At 36.0% G+C, this 21,312-nt stretch overlaps 1 protein-coding gene across 4 annotated transcripts in view; it reads left to right on the plus strand.

The window, feature by feature from the left end:
- The window catches only part of USP33 (ubiquitin specific peptidase 33), a 46,705-nt gene that overhangs the window by 16,913 nt on the left and 8,480 nt on the right, over nucleotides 1-21,312 (plus strand). For 2 of the 4 annotated variants that reach the window (XM_037498197.2, XM_037498198.2), the window contains 13 exons: nucleotides 1,794-1,896; nucleotides 2,373-2,442; nucleotides 3,971-4,084; nucleotides 6,865-6,943; nucleotides 10,093-10,510; nucleotides 12,834-12,974; nucleotides 14,214-14,329; nucleotides 15,487-15,659; nucleotides 15,787-15,857; nucleotides 16,549-16,582; nucleotides 18,309-18,354; nucleotides 19,502-19,682; nucleotides 20,129-20,255. In XM_037498197.2, coding sequence (XP_037354094.1) covers nucleotides 1,794-1,896; nucleotides 2,373-2,442; nucleotides 3,971-4,084; nucleotides 6,865-6,943; nucleotides 10,093-10,510; nucleotides 12,834-12,974; nucleotides 14,214-14,329; nucleotides 15,487-15,659; nucleotides 15,787-15,857; nucleotides 16,549-16,582; nucleotides 18,309-18,354; nucleotides 19,502-19,682; nucleotides 20,129-20,255 — 1,673 coding nt within the window. Of the gene's footprint in view, nucleotides 1-1,793; nucleotides 1,897-2,372; nucleotides 2,443-3,970; nucleotides 4,085-6,864; nucleotides 6,944-10,092; nucleotides 10,511-12,833; nucleotides 12,975-14,213; nucleotides 14,330-15,486; nucleotides 15,660-15,762; nucleotides 15,858-16,548; nucleotides 16,583-18,308; nucleotides 18,355-19,501; nucleotides 19,683-20,128; nucleotides 20,256-21,312 lie in introns of all 4 variants that reach the window. The other 2 variants (XM_037498196.2, XM_037498195.2) reach the window with 2 other exon arrangements.

The raw sequence follows: 21,312 nt of genomic DNA on the forward strand, positions 1-21,312 counted from the left end.
TAGATTAAGGCTCTAGCGATGTTGAATCTGGGTAAATAAATATACTGATCACTTTTCTGGTGGTTTTTATTTATTTTTTTTAAGATTTATTTTTCATTTATACAAAAGCTGGGGTACAGGGCAGAGGCACGGGAGGATGAGAGGATTCACCAGAGACAGAGTGGGGAGCAGAACAAGCAGATGGATCGAAAGCACTGCTGAGGGGAGCAGCGGGTGCAGCAGGAGAGGTCTGCCGCGCCATGTGGGAATCTCCCTGGCTGGCCGGGAATCGAACCCACGCTGCAGAGACTGCAGACAGCCTCACAGTGTTGTGTTTAATCCGCTGCACCACTGGGGAGGCCCTCTGGTGGCTTTTAAATAGTTTTCTGGTGAGATATAATTACAAAACATTAAAGAAATATAATTTCGCACAATTTCATGATCCTGTATTAAAGAAATTACTCAAAAGAGAAAAATTATTTGTACATATTTCTTCAGTTATAAAATTTGTAGATTGTTTGAATCCCATTCATTAGCACTAGTTATAAAATAGAAAGCATACAGATGTCATTAATTAGGTTTTTATTTTTTAAATATTTATTTATTTATACAAGCACTGGGTACAGTCAGAAGCGCGGGAGGGTGAGAGAATTCACCAGAGCCAGAGCGGGGAGCAGAGTAGGCAGAAGGACCGAAGTACACTGCTGAGGGGAGCAGCGGGTGGCAGGAGAGGTCTGTTATGCCATGTGGGACCCTCCTCCGGTGGCCAGGGAGCACCTGGGGATCGAACCGGCACTTCAGAGGCTGTGGGCAGCTTCGCAACCCAGCGCTAACCGCTGTGCCACTGGGGAGGCCCCATTAATTAGGTTTTTCAAGTAGAATTGTTTTCTAAGAGATAAGATTTGAATTTTTTTTAAAATTTATTTATTTATTTATACAAGCACTGGGTACAGTCAGAAGCGCGGGAGGGTGAGTGAATTCACCAGAGCCAGAGCGGGGAGCAGAGCAGGCAGAAGGACCGAAGTACACTGCTGAGGGGAGCAGCGGGCGGCAGGAGAGGTCTGCGCGCCATGCGGGACCCTCCTCCGGTGGCCGGGGAGCAGCCCGGGGAGCAGCCGGGGATCAAACCGGCACTGCAGAGGCTGCAGGCAGCTTCGCAACCCGTGCTCAACTGCTGGGCCAGCGGGGAGGCCCTGAATTTTTTTTTTTAGATACTCTTAATTATATCTAACTCTTTTCAATGTATTTATCTTCCACTTTTTTTTTTTTTTTTTTTTACTTTTGTGGGTTTTTTTAATTTATTTTATTTTTTACATCATTTTTCATTTTTGCACAAAGTATGCATTTTCATCTTGGTTATATTCCCCATTCAATTCCCACCCCCCCTTATTTTGACCCTAATTCCTCCTCCCCTGCTGCACCATTTGGGTAGCTCCCTGGCCAGTCAGGAATCGAACTCGTGATGCAGTGGCTGCATACAAACACTGGGGTACAGACCAGAGGTGTGGAGGGTGAGAGGATTCACCAGAGACAGAGTGGGGAACAGTACAGGTGGATGGACTGAAATACACTGCCGAGGGGTAGCAGGTGAGTCAGGAGAGGTGTGCTGTGCCATGTGGGTAGCTCCCTGGCCGGCCAGCAATTGAACTCGTGATGCAGTGGCTGCGGACAGCTTCATAGGTTGCATGTTAACCCCTTGCGCCACCAGGGAGGCCCCCCAACATCTCAATTTTTAGAGTGTAGATGTTATATAGGATAAATATTTTCTAACCTAAGGGTTTATTCAAGTCTTTTTTTTTTTTTCAATTATTAAGGATTTTAAAATACCCAGTAACACAACATTAAAAACGCCTCTGGTTGCTGTGTTTGATGATCTGGACATAGAAGTAGAAGAAGAAGATGAACTTAAGGCAAGAGGTAACATAATTTTCTTATACAACATTCCCTTGGATGGCACTGCCCATTTCTTTAAGAAACTGTTAATGTGAAAAATTAAGAGTCTAGAGGTAAAAGATTCTACAAAAAAAGGATTATGAAATTTGGACTAGTAAAATTATATTTGCGTAACAGGAAAATGACAACTTTAGATGATGGTTGGTTTCTCTACCATTACTTTACCAAAGCCCCACAATTTTTAGTGTAAACTGTATATAATTTAGTATAAATTTTCTGTTTTGTAATTGATATAAGTGAATTTTAATAATCTAAATGTATATTTAATTATCTAAAAACTAACACTGGTATAAGTCTAACCTTTGTGAGTTGTTCAAGTTTCTATTTTATAATTTGGGAACCATAGTAACTGTCATATGCAGTTAAATATTTAGTGAACACATGCAAAATTGAGTATTGTATTATTGAATGATGACATAATTTATAATTTTTCTTAATAGGTCTTACAGGATTGAAAAATATTGGAAATACTTGTTACATGAATGCTGCTTTGCAGGCTCTTTCTAATTGGTAGGTAGAGAAGTTAATTTTGTTTGTGTATTTTTTTTAAAGTCACTCTATGAGCAAAAATCCATGCTTCCTGTAGTATGCTTTAAAACATTGCAGGAATGAGAGGAGAACAAAAGAAATATAAAAAATAGCAATATGAGAAAACAATTCTTTTCAGTGTTTCTAGCCAACAGGATTCCATAAAATAAAATCCCTGGCTATCCTTCATTTCTCATAACCCTCAACACACAGAGTCGTTTTTTGTTTGTTTGTTTAACTTTCTGAAATGCTGCCATTTAGAAAATGTGAATTAATTAAAACTAAATGTTTAAATGTTCCTGAAAAAGTTATTTCTTCTGGGTTGGCACATAAATCATTCTTGTCTGAATGGGGGATGTTTTATTTTGACCTCTTGTTCATAAGGCTGCTTTCCTAGCATACATTGTAGGTAATCTAATGTTTTTGAGCAAGCTGGGTTTTTTTTTTTTTTTTAAACATTTAGAATCTTAGGAACTTGAACTAATTTATTCCTAAAATCACTTTTATTTCAGAGATCCTATAAAAATATTTTGTTTTCCTGTAGGTGGACAGTCTTTAATAAAACATTCATCTTTTTTTCTTAATCATAGTTCTACAAAGTAGGTAGGGACAGTATGGAATGTTATGTATATGTCTGTTCGGTCCATGTGGTCTAATATGTAATTTAAAACCAGTGTTTTCTGATTGATAGTGCATGCTTTTTCCTTTTTTCGTTTTCTGCTTGTATGGCTATAGTTTTCGGATAATCAGTGTAGAGCAGGCCAGGAATTGGTCCTTTGGCCAGTTATTTTCCTGTAACTGAATGATTCATGGAGGTTCCCTTAAGCTAATTCATAAAAGACTATAATGCCTTATAACTGGTTGTTAACTTGAGCACCTGATGGACGGTAGATAGCATTGCTACTTACTGGGATGTAGAAGCATGGAAGAAGAGCAGATTCCTTTGAAAATTAAATGTTGAACATGTTAAATTTGAGATGTCCATGACAGCCATCAGTCTGGACATTTGATATTAATCTGTAGTTTAGATTTGACTGTCATTGGCATATGTGTGAAAATTTAGAGAGAAAAGTATGTAAGGAAGAGAGGAAAAGTCATTGGATCAAATGCTGAGCAATCTAAAAATTGACATGTTTTATAATTTAGATGTCTTACAAGAACAGAAAGAGCAGTAAAGGGGGGTGGGTAGAGAGGTAAAGAAGCAAAGTAGAAAAGTGCATTACATGAATCAAGAGAAATGTTTAAAAATGAGATAAGTCACCTGTGACAAATAGTACTGAAACGGAACTGAAAGGTATCATCTGGATCTGGTAGCTAGCCTTGAGTACTCTGCTACGGTGGGGTCAAATCTGATATGAATGGGTTGAGCGGGAAAGAGTAAGGAGCTATAAAAGGATGCAAAAAAATACTAGCAACAGGGCTATATGTGCTTTCAATTCATTGAATGATTAGAAGTCAGTCAGTACTGAGCTTGATTCCACTCTAATATATTTTTTCTTTTTTCAATTAGTCCACCATTGACACAGTTTTTCCTTGATTGTGGAGGACTTGCTCGAACAGATAAGAAACCAGCCATTTGTAAAAGTTATCTCAAACTGATGACAGAACTCTGGCATAAAAGCAGGTGTGTACTTATATTTGTGGGGTTTTTATAACATTTTAAAATAAATATAATAAATACTAAGAGGAATCAGGTCCATTTAGAGAGCGGAAAGAGTAGAAGAGAAACAGATTTGGGCCAAGTTCAGTTTTGGGCATGTTACATTTGAAATTGAACATCAAATACCAGTATCTTGATTGGTGATACAATGTGGAACTGCTAATGCTGCTGTTACTGAAACTTTATTTTTAATACAGGAATTAGCATTCTTACAACACTAAAATCAGACCATAGATAATCAGATGCTCATTTTTCTGCTTATATGCATTTGCTATAAAGTGTATCATTAGTAAAATAATTGCTTGCTGTCATGTTTCACTAAATTTATTTTAGAACTATTTTAAAAATTGCTTTTACCATTAATACTTTTTTGTGGCCTTAAGAACTGCCTGTAGGAGAGTAGTCACCAAAGCTATAGTTTTTAAACCTTGCTTTTGTAGTCAGACTAAACATTTCTAGAGTGTATATAATGGAGAAAGGAAAGTTGCTTCAACAAGCGATGCTGGGAAAACTAAAGCCACATGCCGAAAAGTGAAACTAGACCACTTTGTTATGCCATGCACAAAAATTAGCTCAACATGGATTAAAGACTTGGATGAAAGACTAGAAGCCAAAGAAGAAAAATATTCTGTAGTTGATTAAAGTTTTAACATTATTACCTTCTTAAATGCTTCAGGTAGGAGGTATTTAATTTCCTACTAACAGTATTTAAGTTAAATGAAAATTTGTTTCTACTGTCAATTCAGTATGCTAAAAAACAAAACAGGATAGGTTATTTTTTTTTTTTTTTTTAAGATTCATTTATGCGTAGAAGAACTGGGGTGTAGGCCAGAGATCTGAGGAGGGGAGTGAGTGGATTCATCAAAGACAGAGTGGAGAGCAGGACAGACCGATTTACTGAAATGTATTGCTAAGGGAAGCAGCAGGCAAGACAGGAGAGGTCTGCTGGCCATATGTGGGTTAGGTCTTTGGGGATTGAACTCAGGCCACAGGGGTGATGATAATGCTGAGACTTAACCTCTGTGCCACCAGAGAGGCCCCCAAAACAAGATAGTTTTATTTTATTTTTTAAAAATTAATTTTAGAGCCTCCCTGGTGGCGCAAGCAGTTGAGACGCAACCAGTGAAGCTGTCCCCAGCCACTGCAGCACGAGTTTGATCCCCAGCCAGGGAGCTACCCATATGGCACAGCAGATCTCTTCTGACTCGCCTGCTGCTCCCCTCAGCAGTGTATTTCAGTCAGCCTTCCTGTTCTGTTCCCCTCTCTATCTCTGGTGAATCCTCACACTCTCCACACCTCCCGCCTGTATCCCAGTTCTTGTATGCATAAATAAATAAATCTTAAAAAAAAATTATTTTATTATTTATGCATACAAGAGCTGGGATATAGGGTAGAGGTGCAGGAGGTGAGAGGATTCATCAAAGACAGAGTGGGGACAGAACAGGTGGATTGACTAAAATACACTACTGAGAGGAGCAGTGGGTGAGAGGAAAGGTCTACTGTGCCATGTGGTTAGCTCCCTGTTGGGGCGGGGGGGATCAAATTCATACTGCAGTGGCTAGAGATAGCTTGATAGCACTGAGACTTTAACCCCTTGTACTACCAGGGAGGCCCCCAAAAGAGTAGCTCTTTTGGCATGTGAAAGTAAATGTCATTCACATCCCTGACATTAAAGGATCAGAATCCTCTGTTACCCTATAGGGTATTATTCAGTGCTGCCACAGTCTTAATGTTTCTAAGTTCCTTTCTGCACAGGTAGAACTAGCCCTTAACTATGTTCAAACTCCTTTGTCTTGAAATTGTACTTTAAACTCAATATTTCTGGAAATTTACTTTAGACATTTTACAGAATTCTAAGTGGTTAAATCTCATGCTTTTGGTTTACTTTCATTTTTGTTTCCATGGGTATTTGATGGTTGATTTTAAAATTTTATTTTGATTGTGAACCAGGTATACTTATATTTAATTTTAATTATTCTGGCATAGGACTTTTTTTTTTTTTTTTTTTGTGGGCCTCTCGCCGGTGACCGGGGATTGAACTGGCGCTGCAGAGGCTGCAAGCAGCCTCGCAATCCAGTGCTCAACCGCTGCGCCACCGGGGAGGCCCTGGCATAGGAGTTTTTTTTTATTTAATAGAATAGGACTTAGGACTTTTTTTTTTTTAATTTAATAGAGGCATGTTTTTATTTATTTATTTGTTTGTTTGTTTGTTTGTTTTGTTTATACATGCACTGGGTACAGTCAGAGGCATGGGAGGGTGAGAGAATTCACCAGAGCAGGGACCAGAGCAGGCAGAAGGACCGAAGTACACTGGTGAGGGGAGCAGCGGGCGGCAGGAGAGGTCTGTGCGCCATGTGGGACCCTTCTCCGGTTGCCGGGGAGCAGCCGGGAATCGAACCGGTGCAGCAGAGGCTGCAGGCAGCTTCGCAACCCAGCGCTCAACCGCTGCGCCAATGGGGAGGCCCTGGCATAGGACTTTTAATTAAAATTCTGTTTGAAGTAATTAAGTAATTAGAAGAGTTTTTACAAAATTATACAGTGAAGCATTATTTCATTAGGGAGGAGAGCAATAAAATAAAGCTTAAACATGAGCACTAGCAGTTTTGATGAGTCTGTGCAACTTAGTACTGAACAATTTTGAATGTTTTTTTAAAACACAGGTACTTTTTAATTGAATTCTTGATTCCAGTTTCTAAAATAAAAACTAGAATGAAGTTTCTCATTAAAAATCTTATCTTCTTCAGGCCAGGATCTGTTGTACCTACTAATCTGTTTCAAGGAATCAAAACAGTAAATCCAACATTTCGAGGGTATTCTCAACAGGTAAGTCTTTTTTAAAAAAAAAAGATTTATTTATTTATGCATACAAGAACTGGGTTATAGCACAGAGGTGCGGGGTGGTGAGAGGTGAATGGGGAACAGAGCAGGCAAACTGACTGAAATACACTGCTGAGGGGAGCAGTGGGCGAGACAGGGGAGGTTTGCTGTGCCATGTGGGTCACCTCCCTGGCCGGCTGTGGATTGAATTTATGCTGGAGAGGCTGCGGATAGCTTCATAGTGCAGTGCTTAACCCCTTGCATCACCAGGGAGGCCCTCTATTTTATTTTATTTTATTTTATTTTTTTTTTAAATAATAAATTTTATTTTTATATTCCCCCATACAATTGCAAATGCCCCATTCTGACCCCAATCCCTCCCCTCCCGGCCCCCACCCCCCAAAAAGTGTCTCTGGTTCATAGTTTTTTGTTGATTTTGATTTTCACTTTCTTATAGTTATTCATTTTCCTGGTCCCTTATTTAAGTTTTCTAGATTCCTGCTATGAGTGAGACCATCCAGTATTTTTCTTTTTCTTTTTGGCTTATTTCGCTGAGCATGATCCCTTCCAGCGCCATCCATGTTGCTGCAAATTGCATGTGTTTATCTTTTTTGAATGCTGAGTAATATTCCATGGTATATATGTACCACATCTTCTTGATCCAGTCATCTATTTTTGGGCATTTGGGCTGTTTCCAAAGCTTAGCTATTGTAAATAGTGCTGCTATAAACATAGGGGTGCAGGTGTTCTTTGGAATTGATGTTTCTGTGTCCTTTGGGTAAATACCTAGGAGTAGAATTGCTGGATCATATGGAAGTTCTATGTTTAGTAGGTCCAGAAATCTCCACACAGCTTTCCATAGTGGTTGGACCAGTTTGCACTCCCACCAACAGTGGGAGGAGAGTTCCTTTTTCTCCACAACCTCGCCAACATTTGTTGTTGCTAGTTTTTTTAATATGTGCCATTCTCACTGGTGTAAGATGGTATCTCATGGTAGTTTTGATTTGCCTTTCCCTGATTACAAGTGATGTTGAACATTTTTTCATATGTCTGTTGGCCATTTGCATTTCCTCTTCAGAGAAGTTTCTTTTTAGCTCTTCTGCCCATTTTTTGACTGGATTATTTTCTTTGTTGTTGCTGAGTCTCGGCCCTCTATTTTAAAGAAATTCTTCAATACATTTTTGCTTTATATTACAGTATGTTCCAAATTTTATTTTTCACAAACTGCTAAGAAATTGTACCAAAGTAAAATTTAAGAATTTTCTTTTTTTTTATTTTCTTTTTCTTTTTTCTTTTTTTTTTTTTTAAAGATTTATTTTATTTATACAAGAATTGGGGTATAGGCCAGAGATACAGGAGGGTGAGAGAAATTCACCAGAGACAGAGCGGGGAGCAAAACAGGCAGATGGACCAAAAACACTGCTGAGGGGAGCAGCGGGAGAGACAGGAGAGGTCTGCTGTGCCATGTGGGTATCTCCTTGGCCGGCCGGGAATCGAACGTGCGCTGCAGAGGCTGCTGACAGTTTCACAGTGCTGTGCTCAACCTGCCACCAGGGAAGCCCTAAAATTTAGAATTTTCTTATCTGACTCTGAAAATTCTTATATTAATTTTTATACTTACATTACTATATAAAGAGTCCACTTCTGGGCTTTCTAATCCATTTCATTGCTCCGCGTTGCTTTGAATTATACCAATGGCAGTTTTATTTATTGTAGCTTTTTATGTAATACCTTTCAGCATTAATCCCTAGCCCTCATATATTTTTATTTTTCAGTGAATACTTACTCTCTCTTCATTTTTTCCAGTGTAAATTCTTGAATCACTAGAGGTTTTTTTTTTTTTATTTTGAAGATTTATTTATTTATTTATACAAGCACTGGGTACAGTCAGAAGCGCGGGATGGTGAGAGAATTCACCAGAGCCAGAGCGGGGAACAGAACAGGCAGACTGATGAAGAAATACACTGCTGAGGGGAGCAGCGGGCACGGCAGGAGAGGTCTGTCGCGCCATATGGGACCCTCACCGGCAGCCGGGAATCGAACTGGTGCTGCAGAAGCTGTGGGCAGCTTCGCAGCCCAGCGCTCAACCGCTGCACCACCAGGGGAGGCCCACTAGAGGTTTTTTTTTAAAATATTTATTTTTGTGTAGAAAAGCTGGGATATGGGCCAGAGGTGCGGGGGGTAGGAGGTGTGAGGATTCACTGGAGACAGAGTGGGGAGCAGAGCAGGCAGATTGACTGAAATACACTGCTGAGGGGAGCAGCAGGTGAGACAGGAGAGGTTTGCTGCACCATGTGTGGGTTAGCTCCCTGCCTGGGATAGGGATTGAACTCAGGCCATTCTGGTGATAGTGCTGAGACCTTTAACCCCTAAGCCACCAGGGAGGCTGTGATTTGGTAGGTGTGATTTGGAGTCAGTGAATTTTTTTAAATAGCACTACAGGTTGGTCAGTATATTTTTTTGAGATATCAAGATTGGATAAAGATTTAATTTTACACTGAATTTATAAAATATCTGAATTTAGGACATTTCTCTGAATTCTAATTGTCATAAAAGGCAAAGTCTTGTTTTTTAAATGCCTATTCCATCCAATTTAAAAGTTTGTGAATTAATTTTATGTAAATTTTTTTTAAGGTGTGTTTTACATTGTTGGCTGTATTTTGGAAGTATGGGGTCACCCCTTCAAGGGTTATCAGCATGTACACCCACCACTCAGGCACCTGTATTCCACCACCATATTCCTTTGTGTTCCTGCCTCACTTTATTTTCACCCCTCCCCTTCGCATTCCTTTGGATTCCTCAGTTTTAGTATCAGCTTTCAAAGGTTAGTTTTTAAGTTTAGTTTTGTCCGAGCCTTTGTTTGGTTTCTCTATATTTCACTTATTAGTGACATCATCAGGTTTTTTTTTTAAGCAGCAGTTCTAAAAGTTACCTCCAGATTATCTTCAGTCTATTAATTGCTTTTGTTTCATTTATATATTATTAGACGTTAGTGTTTTCTACCTTTCCAAAGCCTTATGTTCTACAACTTGATATTTCCTCAGTGTATTGCTACACATTTAGAAAGTTTTAATTACTGTATTCTATGTTTTCCTTTAAGTTTCTGTATACACATATTTCTTGTGGCATGGTAATACGATTGTTACTTCCATTAGGATGCTCAAGAGTTCCTTCGATGTTTAATGGATCTACTTCATGAAGAATTGAAAGAGCAGGTCATGGAAGTAGAGGAAGATCCTCAAATTATAGCGACTGAGGAAACCATGGAAGAAGACAAGAGCCAATCAGATGTAGATTTTCAGTCCTGTGACTCTTGTAGCAGCAGTGATAAAGCAGACAATGAAAATGGCTCCAGAGGCTTTTCTGAAGATAATAATGAAACAGCAATGTTAATTCAAGATGATGAGAACAATTCAGAGATGTCAAAAGATTGGCAAAAAGAGAAGATGTGCAATAAGATTAATAAAGTAAATTCTGAAGGAGAATTAGATAAAGATAGAGACTCTGTGTCAGAAACAGTTGACTTGAACAACCAGGAAACTGTAAAAGTGCAAATACACAGCAGAAATTCAGGTGACAATTTAATAATTTGATCTTGAAAATGGCAGAGTATTGTTTGTAGATGATACACTTAAAATATTATATTTGTATTTTATGATTACATTTCTGATTTCACCATTTTCTGATATTTTTTGGCTGGCAAAATTTAGCATGACATGTTTCTAATTCATATATTAGTGTTAACAATTTATATTTAGCATGCTAAACATGAAATAGAATTACTAATAGCTTTAACTGAATATCTCATACGTAGCATTTGACATTACAGTCATACTAATTTGAAGAAAGCTGGAGTTAAACTGGTTGTTACATTTGGACTTCCTAACTAGTAATTACAGTTTAGCAATATTTGCACGGGAATATTAAGTTAAAGTCATTTAAAAGCAAATTCTGTTGAGATTTTAGGAAAAACAAAATAACCCAAACTGCAATTTTATAATCTTATATGTACTATTAGATTTACATTGCTGTCATTGGAATCTCATCAGCTATGAAATATTTGGAACATATATATAGTTTTTTAAGATTTATTTTTTTGTATGTATACAAGAACTGGGGTGTAGGCCAGAGCTGTGCAGGATGAGACATAGGAGCAAAATAGGCACATCTACTGAAATATACTGTTTAGGGTAATAGCAGGCAAGACGGGAGAGGTCTGCTGTGCCATATGTGGATTATCTCCCTAGCTGGGAATCGAACTTAGGCCACAGTGGTGACAGCATGATAGTGCTGAGACTTAACACCTACACTACCATGGAGGCCCTGGAATATATTTTGATGTAGAAGTTTAATTAACTTCAGTGACATTGTTATGAATGATTATACCAGAATACTTTGTGTTCCTTTGAGAAAGAGCTAAGTGGCTAAATGAAATATAGTTCAGCTAAATTATCTAGCATTTTAAATTTATCTCTTTAAGAGTTAACATATTTTAGCTGTGATAAATTATTTAGTTCTCCAAAGCACATAAAATTAAACCATCAGAAGTTCAAATTCTCTGATTAAAATGAGTGATAGACACGTAACATAAAAAGTTTATCTTCTGTAATTATTGAAGAGCAAAAAACTGCTAAACAATTTATTTAGTTATTTGAATCCAAAAATTACTTCTTGACATAAAGAGTATTTCTTTAACCACAGGAATACATGTGATTCACCTATTCATAACACTTAAATGCCTTATAGTGAGGAAAACATGTTTGGTTCCATAATTACACTGACCTCATATTTAGAAGTTTAGATGTGTTTAAAGGTTGTTTAGTCAATAAATATCTGAAGTGTTATTGACTAGCAGCCTAAACTGCTGTCCAACCCTGTCTTATCTAAAACCTGATTAAGCCTGATGAAGGGGTAGACTTTATTATCCATAGCAGGTTTGTTTTTAGTAACTAGCTCATGACCTGTCTCAGAGACCTGAACTTTCACATTTTTTAAAGACTTGATTTAAAAAATGTGACACAGACAGTACATGACATACAAAACCTAAAATATTTGCTCTCTGATCCTGTATAGGAAAAATTTGCCAACCCCAGGCTTAGCTCTTAGTAACCTGATTTGCTTCAGAAAGGTCTATAGTGAATTCCTGACCTTCCCCCCCACAGTATTATGCCGTGTGATTTTAGTTGTGGTTGAGATAACGAAAATGCCTGTGTATTATGTTACATAACAACATTAATTTATTTTGCATTATCCAGAAAAATTCCTGTGGTCATTCTGTGTCAGGGTTTCTTATGAACAATTCTCTTTTCTGTACTCAAAACTTACCGGGCACTGTCCTTTTTCTTAAAACACATGTTTATATACATTGGAATCCAATAGCAAATATAAAGATCACTCTAACAGAGTTTATATTTTCTTGATTCTTACTTATTTATTTCTAAAAAGGTCCTTTACTGAGAAAGAGGCATATTTCCTTTTATCACAGTACAAATAAAATAATTTATGATTACTTTATGAATAAGTTTCTTAAGATTTTGATTAAGAGGATAGTCTTTTTTCTACTACATGGTTTTAAAGCTTTTTAAAATCATCCTAATTATTTTCTTAAAATATTAAATTAGGACAAATTTGACCCTACTTGTGACTTTATATTTCCACTGCTCACTACCTGAATTGCCTACGACGTCAATGTGTTATAAACATTAATTTCCTATTTGGAAAATCATTGTCTTTTTTTTACTTAGTGAGCACTTTGTTCTTTTAAGTATTTCATGTGGCATTTATTAATGTGAATCATGTTCAAAATCTCAAATTAAGAAACCTTTGAATTAACACTATTTGACAGGTGGAATAATTTTACTATTTAAGGTAATAATACAAATTTTAAATATTACAGAATATATTACTGATGTCCATTTGAATGACCTGTCTACAACACAGATCCTCCCATCAAATGAAGGTGTTAATCCACGTTTATCAGCAAGCCCTCCTAAATCAGGCAATTTGTGGCCAGGATTGGCACCCACACACAAAAAAGGTAGAAGTTTCAGTTATTCAGGTTCCTTTGTTTTGATAATTTAAATTGTTAATCATAACCTATTCAGTCCTTTAAAATTAATAATATATAATTATTATATATCCATGTCTAAAAATTTTTTTTTGTGTGTGGCACAAATTTACATTTAGTAATTCACTCTTGATGTAGTATTCTGAGTTTGGACACATGCATACATTCTTGTTACCACCACCACAACAGAATATAGAGCAGTTCTACCACACTAGTAATTTCCCTCTGCTGCCTCTTTGTTATCAGACCATCCTCCTACCTCTCCCTAAGGCCTAGACTAGCCCTGTTGAGCTGTTCTATCGTTTTGCCTTTTCCAAAATGTCATATAAATGGAATGATAACAGTATGCAGTCTTTTGAAACAGACAACTTTCATTAAGCATTTGGTATACAGTCACTTTGGTCCATATCAGAGTAGTTTCTTTTTATTACTAAGTAGTAGTTCATTGTATGACTATCCTACTGTTTGCTTATTCATTCACTCATTGAAGGACATTTAAATTATGTCCAGGTTTTTGAAGTTATGAAAGTGCTGCCATTATATTTGTGTACAGATTTCTATATGAATATAACTTGATTTGTCTAGAGTAAACACGTGGAAGTATGAGGCTATTGCCTTTTATTCTTAATGTATGAAATTGTTTTCCAGAGTGACTGTTATTTTGCATTTCCATTAGCTGTGTATATGTTTCAGTATGATAAAGTGTAAAACTATAAAACTCTTAGAACAAAATTTAAAAGTGTTCATAACCTTGTGCTAGACAAAGAGTTATTTAAAGACATCAAGGCATAAAAAGCACCATCCACAAAGAAAAAAATTTTGAACTTTCTTGGCAAATGATGTTAAGAGAGTGAAATGAAAGATTGGGAGAGAATATTTACAAATCACATAGTAGACAGAGGACTTCTATCCAGAATATATAAGCAACCCAACATTTATAGAATTTTTTTTTTCAAATCCTTACTTTGGAAGCAAAAACAAACAAGTAAAAGCAAAACTATTCTAATTGCAGTCAAGATGGAAGGCTGAACCCCTTGTATTTTATGTGTGTTTCTCTTTTGGTTTTTTTAAAAGTAATTCTCTTAAATGGTATTTGGAAAAAAGTTCTTAAGCATAATAAATGTTACTGTTAAAGATTCTAGAGAAAAAATGCTTAAGAAACTACTGTGATTTAAAAAAAGAAATCCTATGCTGTTTTTTCAATCCTAGCTCAACCTTCATCATCTCCAAAGAGAAAAAAACATCATAAGAAATACCGAAGTGTTATTTCAGACATATTTGATGGAACAATCATTAGTTCAGTGCAGTGTCTGACTTGTGACAGGGTGAGTATGAAGGTATTAAAATACACAGAAACTTTCCGTCAAATGCCTTTGTGATATGGAAATTTAAATTTCTTGTTACTGATAATCTTACTGGTGCTTATGGATGTATATTTTATGTTTATATCACCATACATTGATTCTAGGAGTAGAATTTGGTTTTTGGAAGTAATAGCAACATTTTTTTAAAGTGATGGGTCTAGCTCATCACTGAATAGACATGCGTTCACAGGAAGAAATAACTTAGTTATTCAACTGTGGTATCATATAAAGGTGAGATGTTGCTCGGCAACAAGAATTGGTAACCTACACATACTCTCTCAAGGCTGATGAAATTATTATGCTGGAAAACTGTTGCTATTCATAGGCACAAGGCTGAATGAATCTTCTACAGTTGGTTATACTTATAACTTGTAAATATTTTCCCATGTTAAGGTTAGGACTCATAATATAGTATCAGGTTCATATACAAGAGCACAAATGAAAATCGTCATGAATTCTTTAATAATGGCTCTAAATCCCTCAGTTTGAGCCTTTTTTAAGAGTGCTTTTACTTTAGTACAATAATATAATTAATGATTATAAAAGGACATCTCTCAAAGAAACCTGAAAACTAAGTTTTTAATTTTTGTGTTAGAATCTTATGTCAAATCTAAAGGCTTTCAACAGTCATTTTAATATAGGCTATTTTGGTACCAACTATTTAAATGGAATTTTCTTTAATATTTAAAGGAAATATTTAAATGGAATTTTCAGCTATTTAAAATATGACATGCCAGATTATTTATTTTATACATAAATAATTTTTAAAGCAACATTTAAAAGCTGTTAAGCTGTCATTTTCAAAAAGAAATGGTCTAGTGCTTAAATGTTTTAACCTCAACCCATAATAACTGGATTGAGGTACCACTTTATGTTGCAATATCCTCGAGTAATACAAATGTTAGTAGTTCATTCATGAGGTTTATGTGAAGATTAAATTTAAAACAGTTTCTGGTACAGAGAGAGCATTTTTGCTACTGTTATTACTATAAAATAAGTTTGGGCTTTTTTTCCCCCATTTATTATAACTTGCTTTAATCTTTGCAGTAAAATCTATCCTCATATATGCTTGCGCTTGATTATTTTCATCTCATTCTTAAAATACAAAATAATTTTAGGTGTCTGTAACCCTCGAGACCTTTCAAGATCTGTCCTTGCCAATTCCTGGCAAGGAAGATCTTGCTAAGCTGCATTCTTCGAGTCATCCAACTTCTATAGTCAAAGCAGGATCATGTGGTGAAGCATATGCTCCGCAAGGGTGGATAGCTTTTTTCATGGAATATGTGAAGAGGTATGTATGTATGTTCTTTGTATTAATTGATAGTTAAAACTGCTGTTTCTGCTGTACTGGCAGAACACTTCCCTTTTTTTTTTTTCTATCAATAATGTTTCAGGTTTGTTGTCTCATGTGTTCCTAGCTGGTTTTGGGGTCCAATAGTAACGTTGCAAGATTGTCTTGCTGCCTTCTTCGCTAGAGATGAGCTAAAAGGTAAGAAATTTAAATGTTTTCATTTAATGGCTAAATTGTTTTGTATGATCAAAATACTATAATAATAGGACCCAATTATAATATGTATTCATAAAAGCTAAATTATAGGCAGCTTAAATAGTACTTGTACATATTAGCACAGTGTCAATATCTACCATGGCAGTATGAATATAAATGTTATAAATCATATCTTGAAATAATTAATACATATTCCTATAGCATACCACAATATGGTATGTGAGGTATTGTAAAACTGCCCTGGGATTCAAAGAAAGGAAAATTCCACCAATGTGAAAGACTGGCTTATGCATCTGGACTATCTTTGAATTCCATATTATTATGATCCTTTGTTATTTTTGCTTCCCCCCCATATTTCTTTTTTTTTTTTTTTTCCTTTGCTATTTTTTTTTTTTGTTAACATCTTACTTGGATCCATGTTGGATGGCAGTAAATTTTGTTGCGTGAATAAGTGGAAAGGATGTTATTTGAGATAGCCCTTCAAGAGTGAAAAAAGGGGCGAGAAAAATGATGGTAATTATAAGCAAAAGCTGACTCTGAAGCAGAGACTAAACAATGGGAACCTGTATATTGTGCTGCAAGGTCAGCATTGGCAAACTCAGAGAATTGCAGTGCAAAAGAAAATCACTTGCTTTTAATTTGATAGGAATGACCAAATCTGTTTTATTTTCAGGTGACAATATGTACAGTTGTGAAAAATGCAAAAAGTAAGTGGCATTGACAATGCTTATAATTGGGTATTTTGTAATTTAAATGGTATTTTTCTGGTTATTTGAGAAGAATATGCTGGGATTAATTTTCTACTTTACATAAATAAAGGTTGGTAAGCTTTGTTCTAGTTTACTTAATTGGTTATTTTAGTTTCTCATTTACAAATTGGTTAAACAAATTTGAGGTCAGAATTTAACAAATAGTAGACTTATCTGTAAGACAGCTTCCCAATGTGTTATAAAAGATGTATTAGGAAATGTAACATACATTTTCACTACACAGGTTAAGTTTTATCATAAGTAAGGTAATAATCTTCTGAATTATCATGTTAACAGGTTAGATTCAGGAAGTGAAAGTGACTCACAGTACATAGTTGTAAGTCTGGGTAAAATTCAGCAAGGTTATACCAACTTTGAAACCTGCTATGTGAAAGCAAAATAAAAAGACAGTTAAGAAAAGTATGATTTTGTTTCTTTGTATTTATTCTAGCTGCCTTTTTGTATCTTACATTAAATTCAGTCTTTTAGGGTTTCTTGGTGGTAAGTTAGAAGAGTAGGCAGAGAATTGAAGGCAAATATTTCTGAGGTAGAGTCAACAAGAAAATTTTTCTGAATCTGTAATAGGAAACTAATAGCCTAATAATATATAGAATCTTTGTAATACAAACATCTGGCTTTGGCAGTAACCTCAGGGAAATGTTGATCTGTACTTATTTTTTCATGACAAAATGGAATGGTGTATTATTTGGTCAGTATGGCTGAAAATTGAAAAAATATGCCTCCAGTGAACTGAAAAGTGTTATCAGTTTGTCCCTGAAGTCACAGCTGATAGATAAGAAGGGATTTGATCCAGAGTAAGATCCTTCCTTGTAAAACAAGGTAAAAGGAAATAGTGAAGAGGGCCTCCCCGGTGGCGCAGCGGTTGAGCGCTGGGTTGCGAAGCTGCCCGCGGCCTCTGTGGCACCGGTTCGATCCCCGGCAGCTCCCCGGCCACCGGAGGAGGGTCCCACATGGCGCTCAGACCTCTCCTGCTGCCCACTGCTCCCCTCAACAGTGTACTTCAGTCCTTCTGCCTGCTCTGCTCCCCGCTCTGGCTCTGGTGAATTCTCTCACCCTCCCGCGCTTCTGACTGTACCCAGTGCATGTATAAACAAAACAAACAGACAGACAAACAAATAAATAAATAAAACATGCTTCTATTAAAAAAAAAAAAAGGAAATAGTGAAGATGGAAAAGAACCTTCCATTTATCCCCAAATACAAAACAGAGAACTGTTGATTGTATATTCATATTGATTATTAATATCATTACTTTATCTTATTTGTTTCTACATTTAAGAATAAAGTTTCTAGTGATCTAACCTTTATATAAAATTGGGATTTCATTCTACCTGTTTTTACTCGATAGCTGGATGTTATAAAGCAAAGCCAAGAAGTATACAGAAACACATTTGTTTAAAAAAAATTTTTTATCAGTGAGTCATGTAATTTCCTAAACTTTTATTTCTGATATCTTAATTTAAATGATTCTTCATATGAGATTTCAATAATTTATTAATATGCATTATTAATGGGTAGATGTAATTCAGCAGTGAGCATTTTTAGTCATACTTTTTGGCTCTGCTTTTTCTAAAAGATTTTGCTATATATTTAAAAATACTGAATTTTTTGTAGATTCATATAGGAAATAGGTTTACTTAAATTTTTTCTTTTCCTCCTTTAAGGTTGCGGAATGGAGTAAAATTTTGTAAAGTACAGAAGTTTCCTGAGGTATATGAGCTTCATTATAATTTAATTTATTTTATGTGGTATAAAAGCATTAATGTAATAATAATAATATAAGCAGTAATAGGAAATTCCTTAGCATGGTTGAAGAATAAAGTGATTCTATCATCAGCTGCTATCTATACCTTATTTGGAGAATCCATTTTTAAAAAATTAAATTACATACCAGGCAAATGGCTTTAGCAGTAAAAGTGCATTGAAAACAGTTTAATCAGGCAGTATAGGATCTTGCAGGTATAAAGTCTAAAATTAGAAATGTCCTCCACTTGCAGGTGGCCTTTGGTGACCTCTGAAAATAGTTTGCTGTTCACTTGATTCAGAAAATCCTACAGAATCACACAAATCAAGAGGGTCAAGTCTTTGAGTTCGTTTTAAACACACATACAACTACCCAGGCCATGTAGGGTATACACATCCAAAAAACACCAGTTGTTTCAAGGATGTAAGTCTACAGGAACAATATGTGACATTCTGTTGCTACAGTGGTGGAGTTGGTAGCTGTACGAAGGCCAAACAGTGGGGCTGGACACAGGTTGACCCAGAAAGAGTGCTGAATTTTTACTGTACATGCTTACAAATGCAAAAAATAATGCTGAACTTAAAGGTTTAGATGTAGATTGTCTGCACATTCAGGTGAACAAAGCCCCCAAGAGGTCACAATTTAGAGCTCATGGTTGGATTAACTCTTACATGACCTCTCCTTGCAACATTGAAATGATCCAAACTAAAAAAGAGCAGATTGTTCTTAAGCCAGAAGAGAAGGTTGCACAGAAGAAAAAGAAAAAAACTGAAGAATAAATTCAGCATAAAATAAATGTAGATAAAGGTTAAAAAAAAGTAAAAGAAGTTTTAATTAGGAAAACCAGTATCAGTGAACCTAGGAAATGTCATGTTTCACCATTTCAACATCTTTGGAATTAGTTATCACAATTGCAGGATAATGTTTAACTAAATACAATGTGTATATTTAAGAGACTCTGAGCATATAGAATGTTAGAATTTTAAATAATTTTACCTTTTTATTTTGGCTACTCCCCCATTTCTTGCTTATAGAATAAGAATCTGTGTACTAAATTTCATTACTTGGGATGCTTTTACAACAAATTAGTGTTTGAATTTTGTTCTCTTTTAGATTTTATGCATCCACCTTAAGAGATTCAGACATGAACTGATGTTTTCGACCAAGATCAGCACGCATGTTTCATTTCCACTGGAAGGGCTAGATCTTCAGCCATTTCTTGCTAAAGATAGTCCAACTCAAATTGTTACCTATGATCTTCTGTCAGTTATTTGTCATCATGGAACTGCAAGTAGTAAGTATGAAGATTTGATACTTGTTCTTAGATTATAAAGAAAACACCTGAATTGACCTTAAGTATGATCTGATTAAACAAAAAAAAATAAAAATAGTGTTTTATTGTTTATTTTTATTTTACTTACATGTCAGAAAATTTTAGGAAATTAAATAGTTTTACCATGAATTTTGGAATACTGGAAATTGTATTTTGTATAAAGTTAAATAATGAAAGACTTTAGCATGGGTTTTTTTCTATACTGGATTTTTAGATTATATTTTCTGTTATTTTTTATTTCCTATAGTGGTAGTAGAAGAGAGTCGAAATTGGAAAAAGCAAAATAGAAGCATAATTCTTGCTATATCTAGCTCAGTCTCTGTGCCATTGGGATACAAAAAGTAGTTTAGCTTCAGTTTTGGGGTTAATTTTGTTTTACCATAATGCTCTTTTTCACTTAAATTCAGGTGGACACTATATTGCTTACTGCCGAAACAATTTGAATAACCTCTGGTATGAATTTGATGATCAGAGTGTCACTGAAGTTTCAGAATCTACTGTACAGAATGTAGAGGCTTACGTTCTTTTCTATAGGTAAGGGAGTCATTCACTGATATGCCGTTTGGACAAAGATGAAAGAACATCTCACTTTGGGATTATTAGTGATTTCTAAGACTTTCATAAAGGATTGCTAAGTAAAGATTGTTAATTGTGTTACTGTCATTTTATTATGTGAGCAGAATTAAAGTAAAACGTTGCATACAGCATGACCATTTATTAGGAAAATACTAAATTGGGCCTCCCTGGTGGTGCAAGGGGTTAAGCACCACACTATGAAACGATCCGCAGCCTCTGCAGCATGAGTTTGATTCCCCGCCGGCCAGGGAGCAACCCACATGGTGCAGCAGACCTCTCCTGTCTCGCCTGCTGCTCCCCTCAGCAGTGTATTTCAGTCAGTCCGCCTGTTCTGCTCCCCACTCTGTCTCTAGTGAATCCTCTCACCCCTTACACCTCTGGCCTGTACCCCAGCTCTTGTGCGTATAAATAAATAAATCTTTAAAAAAAAATACTAAATCATTTACTTGAAGGACAGGGGAATTTTTTTTAGAAAAATTTGCTTTAATAAAAAATTAGGCACTGGGGCCTCCCAAGTGGCGTAAGGGGTTAAGACGCAGCACTATGAAGCTATCTGCATGAGTTTTATCCCCGGCCAGGGAGGTGACCCACATGGCACAGCAGACCTCTCCTGTCTTTCCTGCTGCTCCCCTCAGCATTGTATTTCTGTACATCTGCCTGTTCTGCTCCCCACTCTGTCTCTGACCCCACATTTCTGGCCTGCACCCTAGCTCTTGTATGTATAAATAAATAAATCTTTAAAAAAAAATAGACATTGATGGCAGAAAATAGATACCAAAATGTCTCTAAAACAAGTAATGAAAAAAGTATTATTAGAAGAAAATTTCAGTATCTTATAAAAGATTTATCTGCTAGCTATGAGGAAACAAGAAATCAGATTATTTAAATCTGTCCCTATTGTGTACCAGTAGTTATGTGAATACCAGTAGTTAAGATACAGTATCATCCCCAGGGATATATAATTTACCTGAGGGATGATGCAAAGTATATTTGTCTTGAATGATTCCTAAGACCT

This window comes from Talpa occidentalis, unplaced genomic scaffold (genome assembly GCF_014898055.3).
Source record: "Talpa occidentalis isolate TD23 unplaced genomic scaffold, MPIMG_talOcc4v2.1 talOcc4.9, whole genome shotgun sequence".
Lineage (NCBI taxonomy): Eukaryota > Metazoa > Chordata > Mammalia > Eulipotyphla > Talpidae > Talpa > Talpa occidentalis.